General features: G+C 44.5%; 1 protein-coding gene across 4 annotated transcripts in view; it reads right to left on the bottom strand.

The window, feature by feature from the left end:
• Nucleotides 1-12,146, bottom strand: part of srgap1a (SLIT-ROBO Rho GTPase activating protein 1a) — a 91,928-nt gene that overhangs the window by 14,713 nt on the left and 65,069 nt on the right. For 2 of the 4 annotated variants that reach the window (XM_069685788.1, XM_069685790.1), the window contains exons 12-18: nt 10,594-10,699; nt 8,721-8,781; nt 7,198-7,275; nt 6,915-7,049; nt 3,583-3,688; nt 3,254-3,478; nt 1,372-1,451 (exon numbers count right to left, since the gene is read on the bottom strand). In XM_069685788.1, coding sequence (XP_069541889.1) covers nt 1,372-1,451; nt 3,254-3,478; nt 3,583-3,688; nt 6,915-7,049; nt 7,198-7,275; nt 8,721-8,781; nt 10,594-10,699 — 791 coding nt within the window. Of the gene's footprint in view, nt 1-1,371; nt 1,452-3,253; nt 3,479-3,582; nt 3,689-6,914; nt 7,050-7,197; nt 7,276-8,720; nt 8,782-9,902; nt 9,937-10,322; nt 10,700-12,146 lie in introns of those variants that run through there. The other 2 variants (XM_069685789.1, XM_069685791.1) reach the window with 2 other exon arrangements.

The following is a 12,146-nucleotide window of genomic DNA, read 5'->3' as shown; positions in this document are numbered from 1 at the left end:
CTAAAAGTCACCTCCAGGTGTGAAAGGAGACAGGATTATGGCGGTTGTTGTACTAAGGTGAGACAGGAAGACTTTATTTATCACTGTTTAATGAGCTTTAAGTTTTATTGTTTTTCTCCATTTTAACTAAACTGTAATGTCTGACCATAGCAGCCTTTTTTTTCAGCTATAACTCACTCACCGTTTGATTTGGCACTGACCGACTGGTATCTATTTCACTCTAAAGCCGCTTTCCCACTGGTCAGAAAACCCGCTTACACCCGCTAACACCTGGCTTTTCTGCTTAGTGGGAAAGGCTACAATCAGCATTCAGACCCGGGTCACATGACTCTGCAGTAGCCCCGGGTAATTATCGCCTCGGCTCCGATCGGCATTGATGGGAACACAGAACCCCTGTCGACACGCTAATCTCCGCCCCCTTTCTGCCGCGATGCTACGCTCTGTCTGTAACTTCTGAGACTCCTTGTCATCTCAGCCACAAATTCTGCCCGTCTCCGTCCGAGCAGCGCTCGAACACCGTTCCAAATGTGTCGGCTCCGAGTTTGATAAACAGACTGAATGAGTAATAGAGACAATAAAGACCTAACCACCGTAACATCTTCACTGGTTAATAATGTCTCTGGCGCGTCAGACGGTGACGCAGCAGAAAAGAGACCGACAGGAGGATACTTTACTGGCAATGGGAAAAGAGACAATCGGCATCTATAAGCAGGTCTTCCCAGGTCAGAAAAAAAGTCAACACGCTCATTTTGGTGGGAAAGGGGTTTGACAAAGGAGCACATGCATGATCACACAAGTTTCTCTTGGACACATGGTAATGTAATTAAATGTAGAGAAAACGGAGCGTATCGTTTCTTAAAAACTATTAAAACCTGACACTTTCAACACTTTGCTTTTCTTCAAACTACTTTAACTCACATTTTAACAGTGTGAGGAAAAGACATGAAGGGATGTGAGAGCTGAAAAAGGCTGTGACCCATGAGAAACCACATCTCTCTCCCAAGGCGTCCAGTGGGTGCAGACCACCGTGGGATTTGTAAAAGGGGGATGTGGAAGTGTCCCGAGTGAGGAGCAGAACCATTAGAATATGAATGGACGTCCGTCACTGTGAGCCCAGTTCTGTGGCCCTTCAAGGTTACTGCATTTAACCGGCTGAAAGGCAGGATTAGCTGCGGAGAGCTGGGTTTAACCCCCGCAGCTCCACACAGGGACGGTTCACAGCATATGGAGAGCAGAGTACAGCTTCTTACTGTGACTGTTGGTGTGTGTGAGTGTGTGTGTGGTGTGACAGTTTAATTAATGTAATGTTATAAGGCAGTCATTTAAGTATCAGTGTAATTATGTTTAATACATGTTGGTGCAGTTACTCACCGTCCTCGCTGGTGTGTGTCTCTGTCCCTCCCTCGTTGTCCACCTCCTCCAGGGCTCCGTGCTCACTGTAGGGGCTCTCACTGTGGGGGGACGACATCGAAGCGTCAGGGTAACAGGCAGAGGCCAGTTTGAAAACAGACGAACAGCCTGATTCTTTGTCTTTTTTATGGGGAAATCTAATTGTTGTTGTGTTGCCCCCTAAAATTTGTCGATTTGAACCATCAGCCGTTAAAACCCTGAGCTGACTCGCATTTTGTGAGTTGAATCTTTGCTCTTTTGATTTTTAGTTGCGTTATTTGGCACAGAGCGACATCATGGCAGGCTGTGAGCTTTAAACAAAGCCTCAAAATGACTCTCAAAACACCAAGTCAGTCTTTCTGATGGAAGATAAGTTATCCGCAGAGGTTTCCTCCTCTCCAAAACAAACACACCAGCTAATAAAATAGTTCCAGTTAAAAAGTTAAAAATCTGTGTTTCTCTGAAGCTCTTCGTTTGAGGTTTCAGGGCTGTTACAAACTTTAACTCACTACTGTACTAAAACCTTTAACCCGGTTAAATTATAACGTGATGAATACTCAGGAAGAAGTCGTCTGGAAATGTTTCCGTGCCAAAGTTTGTCTTACAGGTGAAACATGAGACTCAGGTAGGCTAATATATATGTTCAAAGTGGCGCTGCACTAAGAAAGGAACAAATAGTCAAAGCTTCTGATTGATCGACCAAAACTCACAGTCAGGTATCACCCTGGTACTTCATCTCTTCCATGGAGCCCACAAAGATTACTGGTTACTGCAGTACAAACTAGTGATGATCCTCCTCTAATAAATAAACTAAATTAATCTCCTGATGCAGGTTTTAAATAACTTTGAAATGACTGTCAAATCTAAAGGAGATTTTAGTTTGAACTTGAGCGAGAGGAAGTTCATCCACCGGTCACTGTGAGGATTCTGTGAGGAGCTCGATCTGAGGTTTGAGCCTCTCGGTCTTCTTCTGGTGTCCTGCTGAGAGTGCTGGCAGTAACGCCACGCACACATCTCCACAGATTAACCCTGCCAGGAACTGAGTGTGTCCTCCCATGCTAACACGCCACCAGCCGTCTCCTCCTCTGCAAGAAAGGGAGGCAGCAGAGATGACAGAGCTACCCAGGGGGGTTCCCTCTTTCTGCTTCTCCCTCTATCCCTCTTTCTCAGCCCATCCGTTCATGGCAGACGGCTGTTCACCAGGAGCACGGTTCTGCTCGAGGTTTCTGCCTCTTAAAAGGAAGTTTTCTTGCCACTGTTGCCGAGTGCTTCTTCATTGGTGGATTAATGTGGTGGCACAGAAAAGAAGGAACAGAGGCCGATAAAGAAAGGATGCGGAGCTGGCACAGGGCCTCAGGTTTGATCTGTGTGACTCCAGCATGTGCTACAGTCCTCCTCTCCCTGCCAGGTGACCTTTCTTCTCTCCTCCCGCTGTGATCGAGGTGATTAAAGTGATTGTTTCAGCCTGTCTGACTTAGAAAGTCCACCATGTAAAGAGAGCGCTGAAACATGCTCTGCCTTGTTCCCTTTACCGCAGGCTCCTAACGTGTGTTATTACTCATATCAACTCCTCTGACATACTACTGGCACAGCTGCACGAAGAGAGCACACGTAAAGCTCCATGATGAGTCCCTGATGTAGGAGGTTTGGCCGTGTGCCTTTGTTTCATCATGGTAAAATGATAATAAGAAGAAAAGGGAAAAGAAAACCCCTGATTTCTGTCTGGTTCTTGAACCTACATCGCTTGGTTTTAATCTGCAGCAGCATCTAAATGTTTCCCATCTTTGCTTTTACTCCTGGATCTGACCCCTGACCTGACCTGACGAATCCCTTATCATCACTGTCTAAATGCATCACCACTCACCAGTAGTCTCCTCCTGCCATACACTTCTCATAGACGGGCCCGTCCAGCTCTTTGGCATCAGGGAAGATGGTCTCATGGTGGATGATGATGGTCTTGACGATCTCGTTGACGTGGGCCTGGCAGGACACCTGGTCCTGGCTGTCCGGTGTGGGCATGAGCGTGGGGCCGAAGCATATGGCCAGGTTGTATGGGTCCATCATATTCTCGTCGCTGTACTGGGACAAACTGGAGAGAGAAGGGAGGAGGGAGGAGCAACGAGATAAGGTCATCTGCAGTCTTTATGAAGTGAAATAGAGGATGGATTTTACTGGTTAGTGTCTTAAACTCACTGGTTGAGGAAGGCGAAGAGGTAGCGCATGACCACGAGGACTGATCTGGGAATGGTCAGGAGGATCTTGCGGATGTACAGCGCTCGCTCGTACAGGTTTTCTATTCCTGAGACAGAGAGGGCGTGATGTTAACACAGCAAAGTGATGTAATACAAAAAGAAAATTGCTCAATGAGTTAAGACGGCTTTGTTTCTGCTTCACGCTTCAAATGCACCACTCTGCAAAGCCCCACATATCCACATATTGATTAACACTGTATACGTCCTGGCATAGAAGTACAAGAGCACATGGAAGCTGAGCCAATTACTTATCAGGATTACTGGAAGTCTCAGGAGGACCAAAGATTCGCTAATGCACTGATATGAAAAACATGTGTGTGTGTATGTGTGAGTGTGTTTGTGTGTGAGGGCAGCACAATAAATCATCTTCATCATGATATAAACATGTGCAGTAAACACATCACAAAGACTGCCTGTCACGAGAAAAACATTTGATGTACACACTGCATGCATTCACTCGCACACTGAACATTTGACCAATCGGAGCCCTGAATACATGGTCCATACATTTGCACCTTTCAGCCAATCAGATAAAACCTCAGCTGAACAACCCTCAGGTTAAATGGTGTCTATTTGATTATAATAATAAACCAGCGGCCATTATTCTTCTGACATCACGCTCAGTGTGGGAAGCTCAAATGCTGTCATAATGCTGTAGCATACTGTTGTGTTCCAAGTTGCAAGTCGTATACATTAAGGTTATCTGACCAATCATTATCCACCTGCTGATTAGCAAATGAAAAGACAATGACCAGTAAAAGTCCGAAAAGACATCGAGTCATATCTCAAGTTTAAAAAACATGTTTGATAACTGATTAGCCTACAGCTAACAGCTAACAGCTAACGTCAGCATTAAACCACTAACTAATATTACCTTTAACTCGGAAGTGAATCAAGGCTTCAATACTGCTTGGTAGTGTTGCACAATATATTGAAAACAGCTTGGCTTATCTTACTTGATGTTAGCAAGTAAATGGTTAAATGCTAGGATTAGCTTATAGTCTTTTAGGGCTGTCATGGCACTGACTTTTTCTAACCATGGTGAAACACCCCCTTGCAGTTTGGCAGCCGCCCGGAGTATGTTTTGCTTATATAACTACAGACACGAGTAAACACAGCATGAGCGGTGGGAACATGAGTTTGTCAATTACTACTAAGTTTGTATCCTTAATTGTAGACATAATATCCATGGTGACGGGCTGGTTGTTGCTAAACAGGCATGTTGTGAGACCGCGCAGGCTCGTCTGCGCCGTGCTCTGACAGCCAGGTTTCTTTTGCTGATTACTGTGATTTACTGATACTGTGAACGACTCTGTGGTTCATAATGTATCGTTCTGTACGGGAAAGATGAGATGACTCCCTGGGACACGTGGATAGTGAGTTCACTGCCTCCCTTTAGATTTTAATGCGTACCTAGCAATATTACTGGGTCAATGATATAAACAAAAATAACGGCGATGTCACTTTGTCCACCCCGCGGTTGGCATCACATAACCATATTGTTATGCAGTAACCGTGACAGCCCTACAGTAGCTAATAACAAATATGTTATGTAACTTCAAATAAGGCCTGATGTCCCACCACATATTCCCCATCAATTGTCTTTTCAGCCATTAATCAATGGGCAGTCAGACTGTCACGATTGTCAGATACATAACTAATATAGATTTAATGGACGTTCAGTTCAGGAATACAGCAGTACAACAATATAGCAGCATTTGAGTCAAACACCCTGTGCATGTCAGAGGAAAATGGCCGCTGTGTGAATATGGTGATTGGGAGATTGACTTATATCACAGCTGAGGAAGGAAAGAAGGTGGAGGAAAGATCTGCTGGTGACCTTCACCTCGTCCTGTGTGTGTGAGGACGAGGAGGACTCTATGCTAGCACCTGAGAGCATGGACGCTAAGAAGTCATTCTGCTTCTCTAAAACTATTTAAGTCATGTTCTCTATTAGTTCACTGTTTGTTTTGCCTTGAAGAAATGAGGATATTATCAACAAAGGAATAACTTTATCTCAATAAACACTTACTGCAGGAGCATTATCATAAACAAAACGAAAACAAAGCGCTGAAAAATCTTTCTCATATTGTGTTTTATCAACATACTCGGGAATGACTTCCTTGATGTCTTTTATTCCTCTGATTTTTCCTCCTGCGGCTCTTGAAGCAGCCTGTTTTATTTGGCTGAGCCGGGCCTCCGCTGGCTGATAAAAATAGCCCCGTCACCCTCCAGCCACTCTGGGCCATCTGGGATTTGAGCTTCTGGGATACGTGTGAAGTATTTCCTTTTTCATGAATACCTAACGAGGGTTCAGCAAAGCTCTTCGTCTTTTCTACCACTTCTGTTTATAGATTTGCTCCACTGTTCGCTTACACATCGCCTACAAACACGTGTGTGCAAAACATGAGTGCAGTTAATTTCAAAATAAAAGCTGCTGCTGTGGTGAGAAAAAAAAACACAACGGCGAGCAGTAAAATGGAAAAGTGATCTTGTAGCTGGTCCGCTGCTCCGTATGGAATAAGCAGAAGGTTTTTAATATTGAGCCTGCTGGGCGTTCAGCCCACACTGCAATCACTGGCATGTTGAGCTGGGGAATGTAAACAGGGAATCCCCATCCCTCATCCTGCACTAATGTGTCAGAGTACACCCAGGAAACACACACAGACACACTTCACACACTTACACGTACACAAAAGCCTGCATGAACATAAAAACACACAAGTGGAGAAGCTGCACGAGGCGTTAGAGCACATATTGTGTTCAAGTGACCCTGGGAATTGTTCTTTAACAGAGCCGAAAAGTCCAAGATGCAAGGTCCTAAAAGAGCCACAAAAAGGACAATGTGTTTTCCTCTGAGGTCTTCAGTGTAGATTCAGACACTGCTCAGTTCTGTGGACAGTTAACATACCACAACGATCCTGTGAGCAGAGCCAGCCATGTGCCACTTAGGGCGGATAGTATCCTTCTCAGTACTCAACCAAATACCACAGAGTAGTATCAACACAAAGCATCAAAGAGAAGGACGAGACCGAGCCAGCCTGCTGATGAAACCCTGCAGACGGTTAATCACAAAGTCTCCTCTGATGAGGAACTCTGTGCGGATAATGCTAATGATGCTAACTAATAAAAATACTTATAACTGCTTATAATACGATAACATAAAATCAAGGCGTTGTTTTGTTTTCATCAACAAGAGAAGATGCTCTTAGACTTTAATTATCTCACTGACACTAGGTGAAAAAGTGTGCGAGTGTGTGTTTGTCTTCTTACTGATGCAGGACAGCAGGTCATTGAACCTCTCTTTGGGGAAAAGAGGATTCTCCAGACCCCGGAAGTAAAGTTTGAGAACGCCAGCCACCGAGTTGATGTCATGATTATTCTCCTCATCCGTCAGAGGGTCGTTTCCTGAGACACAGACAGGTGAGCAGGTCAGCTGGACGTCCTTACTCATTAAAAATGTACATGCTTTTAAAAAAAACTCAAAAAGCACACTGACTGATGTGGTCAATGTAATGAGATCTTGTGTTTCTATGATTTATAAAACATCATTTACCTCTTTCAAATGAGTTCTTGATGTCATTGACCTCCAGCTGGGATCCAGACACACGGAATATTCCTTGATGCTGCAGGCCTGCACAGAGAAAGAACATGCTTGTTAGACCACAGAAGAAGAAACTCCCTCACTCAGCGAGTAAAGCCTCCTTCAGTCAGACCAAAGAGGCTCGGCCTGTTCGTTAAGCCCCTTCACTTTTCTAATTAAGGATAATTAATGAGTCGGGGAGACAGCAATCAAGCTTTACAAAAGTTTCCTCCAGCTGGGATTAGGACTTAATAAGGGGAGAGGTCAAAGGTCAGGAGGAAGCACGATTAGTCTGCTGTTTGTCTCTTTAAGATTTCTCTTTGTAGCTAATAGGATGCAGCGGACGAGCCTGCAAACCATGAGCTCTCATCTACTGTCACAGCTTTATGTCTCCTTTTTTGTGTCCGTTTCCGTCTTCTGAAGCTCGTCTCTTGCTACAGGCGAAGCTGTCTGTCTGTTTGTTTGGAAAACTGGGTGGAAAATGCTGTAAACAAGACTGAATTTGCATTTTCCCATGACTGCGACTGAAGTGAAATAGCAACATGAAAAGCGGTGCACACGCCCAAACAATTAGCGAATGAAAATCACTAGAGTGGCATTTTTTTTTTTCAGCAAAGGCAGACAGGCTGGGTAAGGGAGCAGGTCGAAGCTGGTTTATGAGAAGAGTGATAGTCACATCACAGGATGTGCGACAGTGAAGCACATTAAAGTAACAATCTCGAAGATTTCGATTTTTGTGCTCTTGAGCGCCTCCCACTGGCAAAACTTGGTAATTATGAGAGCACTTCCTGGCTGACGGTCGCTTTCCTTTTCAGACTGTTTGCTTCATCTGAGCGTTGAGTTTGTTTCTTTCTCTTTGGATTTTCACTTCTTGTTGAAGTTGTATCTGTAGTCATCCATCTTTTCTTTGTTTGTTCAGCCATAGTAGATTACTGTTAACTCGCAACGCTTGCAGAGAGCGGAAAAGCAGCAGCTTAGCTCCGCCTACCCTCTCTGGCAGACCAACCACTGCTGGCTGATGGGAAACGCGTCACTAACTGGGCGGGGCTTGGGATTTTTACCGTGACTGTCGCCCAGACACCCAGTCTGTAATAATACTATGTACTGTAAAAGGCTTTCATCAGTGGGCCATAGGCTCAGTCACCGTTGTGTTACCTCATCGGGCGATAGCTAGAGACTTAACAGACAAAGAAACGTGTCGCTCCACCTGAACTCGCTCTACTTTGTCATGTGGTTTTAGGAGTCGATGAACTAAGTGTGGTAAAACTAGGAGAGGGGTTTTGTTTACTTAGAAGTAAATGTACTTAAAAGTCCTAAATAATAACAAGTATGATTGTTATTTGTTTACATGTAGATGAAAACACACTGCGGTTATCTGGTATAAATTTCTGTATTTCTTAAAATCATAATAAATGTCGCAGAACAAAAAGTTACCTCAGTCAGTGTTTTCCGGTATGGTGCAGCCTTACCATCTTTAAACATAAACATCAACTTACCATACAAGTTTATGTAGCGAATACAGCTTTCAACCACACGGGGGATCGCTTGTCCGGAGTCCTTTAGAGGCAAAACAAAAGTGTCAGATCGGGTATAATCTGCTTTTTTATTTCAAGAACAAGAGACAGAGCCCGACAGATACTGGAAGTTTTATAATAGCTTTAAATATTGATATTTGAAAATGATTAAGATCTTATTTAATATGTCGCAAATATGTAAAAACATTCTGTAAATGTAATTGAACTTTATTATATTTTATGTCTAAAAAACTGTCTGGGTACAGGTGATATCGGCCGGCTGGTGTATCTGTCGGGCTCTAACAGAAACGGGTTAAAGTGATGTAAAAGGTATCATAACATGCACACCCAGTGAAAGAGAAGTTTGCATACAACAGCAGGGTTAACTTTGTGAGATCACACAGAGACAGACTGAGCTGACAGTTTGGTTTATCCTACATTACATAAATATCACCGACTTTCTTCAACAACCATGTACACTCCTGTTGTCCGACACATTTTGACAGCCCTCCAGTGTTGCTAAATATACTTGGTGTTTTGTTATGCTAGCAATCAAGTGCAGCAGCTTATCTGAAGAGCCACACACTCAGCACGTCGCTCTGGGCCGAGGTTGGGAGGAGAGAGGAGCAGCAGCGTCTCCCTGAAACACATTCCTCTCACGCTCTCAGACGTGGACAGCTCTCCTGTTCTGCCCCCGGTGCCAGCTGCTCCTGCGGCTCACTGCTGTACAGGGACTCAGAACAGGCTTTTAATGATAGAGTGGATCTGTTTACAGCCCCCAGGGGTAAAAACATGGTCCAAACACGGCGGCCATGCCAGAATCGAATATCTATCGTTTGGAGTGGAGCTGTGAGGGTGGAGGACGGGGTCCGGTGCAGCAGGATTATGTAATGTTTTTTTGGATGTGTCAGACTGATGATTGTTTTAGATCACATTTTGAAGATGTTCACACTCAGAATTCACAAACAAAATTAAAATAAAAGACAGAATCCTCATCTCTGTTTGACCAGAAAACCATCAGTTCAGTCTGTCTCAGTGTACTCATAGAAGGCAGGTTAAAGACAAAAGCAACAATGGATGAAAACGCTGTTAAAGGTAGGACAGATGAAGGAAACGAGTGCAGGCAAGCAGTATGGGACCCCCGAGATGTTTCAAGGCGTCTACCTGATGTCGAGCGTGCGAGTTCCGTCGTCCGCGGCTAAAGAGAAGAGTCGCAAGAGCCACAGATTGACAGAGGGAGAGACAGAAAGAGAGAGAAAAGCAAGACCCAGATTAGGACCACAGCAGCTGCCCACCAAAGCTTCGACTAAGAGCAAACCCTCGTCCACCCGGTGCTGGCATCGAACCCGAAAGTAAACAATAGGAACTGGACAGGGGCCACCACTGAGAGGCAGGAGGAGAGAGGCAGCACACCTTATCAGTCTGGCATCTGCTCCCTGAATGCCATTTATCCTGCTGTTTTCTCTGGCCTCTGCTCCCGCTCTGGAGGAGGAGGAGGAGAGAAAATCTCTGCCAGAGCGGCGCAGCGATGCCAGGTCAGCAGTGAGTCAGGGGAGCTGACGGAGACAAACATTTATCCCTCAGCATGCCGCTCCTCTCCTCCTGCAGCCTCCAAATCCATCAGTGCCACCCTCACATCTCAGACGCAGACCGCCAGAGCTCTCTGACTCATGGGGAAGGTTTCCAGAATGCATCTTAGCACAAAGATGTTGTTGCTTTTTTGTGTTGGTTGAAGATAAATCAAAGCTAAGAGGCTTTGGGGTAACCCACCAAAAAGGCCAGAGAGCCAGAGCAAGACAGAAAACAGATAGGAGGAGGAGGAGTGATGTCAGGCGGGCAGACTGGTAATCAGTACCTTGATAAATGACTCCAAATTGCCATTAAATAACCTAACATTAAAAACGGAGCGGGGTCTAGCCCGCCGGGTGCCAGTGTGGGTTTTGAACGTCCCATGGGGATGTCTAGAATACAAAAGAGGCAGCAGAGTAAGAAAAAATCTCTTAGAGTGATTTATCTCCAATAACCTTTATGTCCTTTAAAAACTCGAACTGAAGTCGAGGCTGACTAATCTTTAAAACGCTTCCTCTCCAGGTGATTGACAGGTGAATGAAGGTTTCTCAGATAGTGCTGAATTAACCTTTTCTTTATAATCCCGTCTCTTCTTTTCACTAGACACCACAGGCCGCTGAAATGCCAGACCAGCTGGAAGCATCATATGTGTGCACCTCGTGACGGACCCCGTGGGGACTGCTGCTCGTAGTTCCGTGTGTGTGTGTGTGTGTGTGTGTGTGTGTGAGTGACTTAATGCAGTTTGGCTTCTTGTGACCTGCAGGACGGAGCTTAAAGAGCGCAGGACTTTGGTTTCTTCTGCTGCTCAATTATAATTTTTCTGCAAGAAAAGGCCTGAGGATTTCTTTAAATATGTGATCACGCCTTCACGAAATATGAAATCATATAAACTAGAAAAGAGGAAGTAATTGGGCAGATAATCAGCCCATGGAGTTAATGTCCCCCTGAATGATTCCCATACTGCTCTTATACCTTACCCAAGATCCTAGCTGCAACTAATAATAATTTTCATCAGCTATTAATCAGACAATTGATTTTTTTGTCAATAAAAACCTCTGACGCCACATTAGGGCCAGGAGAAGAGTTTCTGAGAAAAGACCTGAAACTTCCAAGATTGAAGTAATACATTTGTAAAAGGCAAATTTAGCAAATTTATGAGATTATAAAGTCATAAACTTGCAAGAAACAAAAACTAGTAAAATCGTGTTCATAGGAACCTTTTTGAGCCAAGACCCCCCAAAAAGTATGCTGTGGTTCACGGCGCCCTCCCTCTGATTCCCCTGTGTCTCTGCCCTGTCGGCTCTGCTGCTCACACAGGCGTGCATGGCACGGCGCTCGGAGCAGATTCAGCCTCTCTGCACACAAGAAGCAGACTTCATAGAGGAGAAAGACTGAGCGACCCTCTGCTGCAGAAACACACGTTTCTATGCTCCCTGTTTGCCCCAGGTGTTACATCACACAGTTACCCTACGACCTCATGACGGAGACCGAGAGGAAACAAACCTGCATTACAGACAAAAGTATATAAAACTACTTTAAATTAGTGTTTCAGTCGTTTTGTTGTTTGGATGGAGGTTTAGACATCAAACAACCACCACAAGGTTGTGGCTGACGACTGTATTAAGTGCGTTACGCGCTTGGGTCAGCGTCCAGAGAGGATTTGTGCAAATTTATGACTTTTTAATCTCATAAATTTGATATTTTCTCACAAATTTGTCATTTTTTCCAGGCACATTTGCGACTTCAATCTCGGACATGTCGAGTTTTTTCTCAGCATATTTCTTTTCTCCTCCAGCTCCCTTTTTGTTTTACTTTATAACAGCTCAACATGTTTGAATC

The sequence above is a fragment of the Semicossyphus pulcher genome, unplaced genomic scaffold, assembly GCF_022749685.1.
Source record: "Semicossyphus pulcher isolate SPU_LCO1_2020_fin unplaced genomic scaffold, fSemPul1.0.p SCAF_8, whole genome shotgun sequence".
Lineage (NCBI taxonomy): Eukaryota > Metazoa > Chordata > Actinopteri > Labriformes > Labridae > Semicossyphus > Semicossyphus pulcher.
The sequence above is the reverse complement of the archived record's forward strand: the minus strand, read 5'-3'. Positions and strand labels throughout refer to the sequence as shown.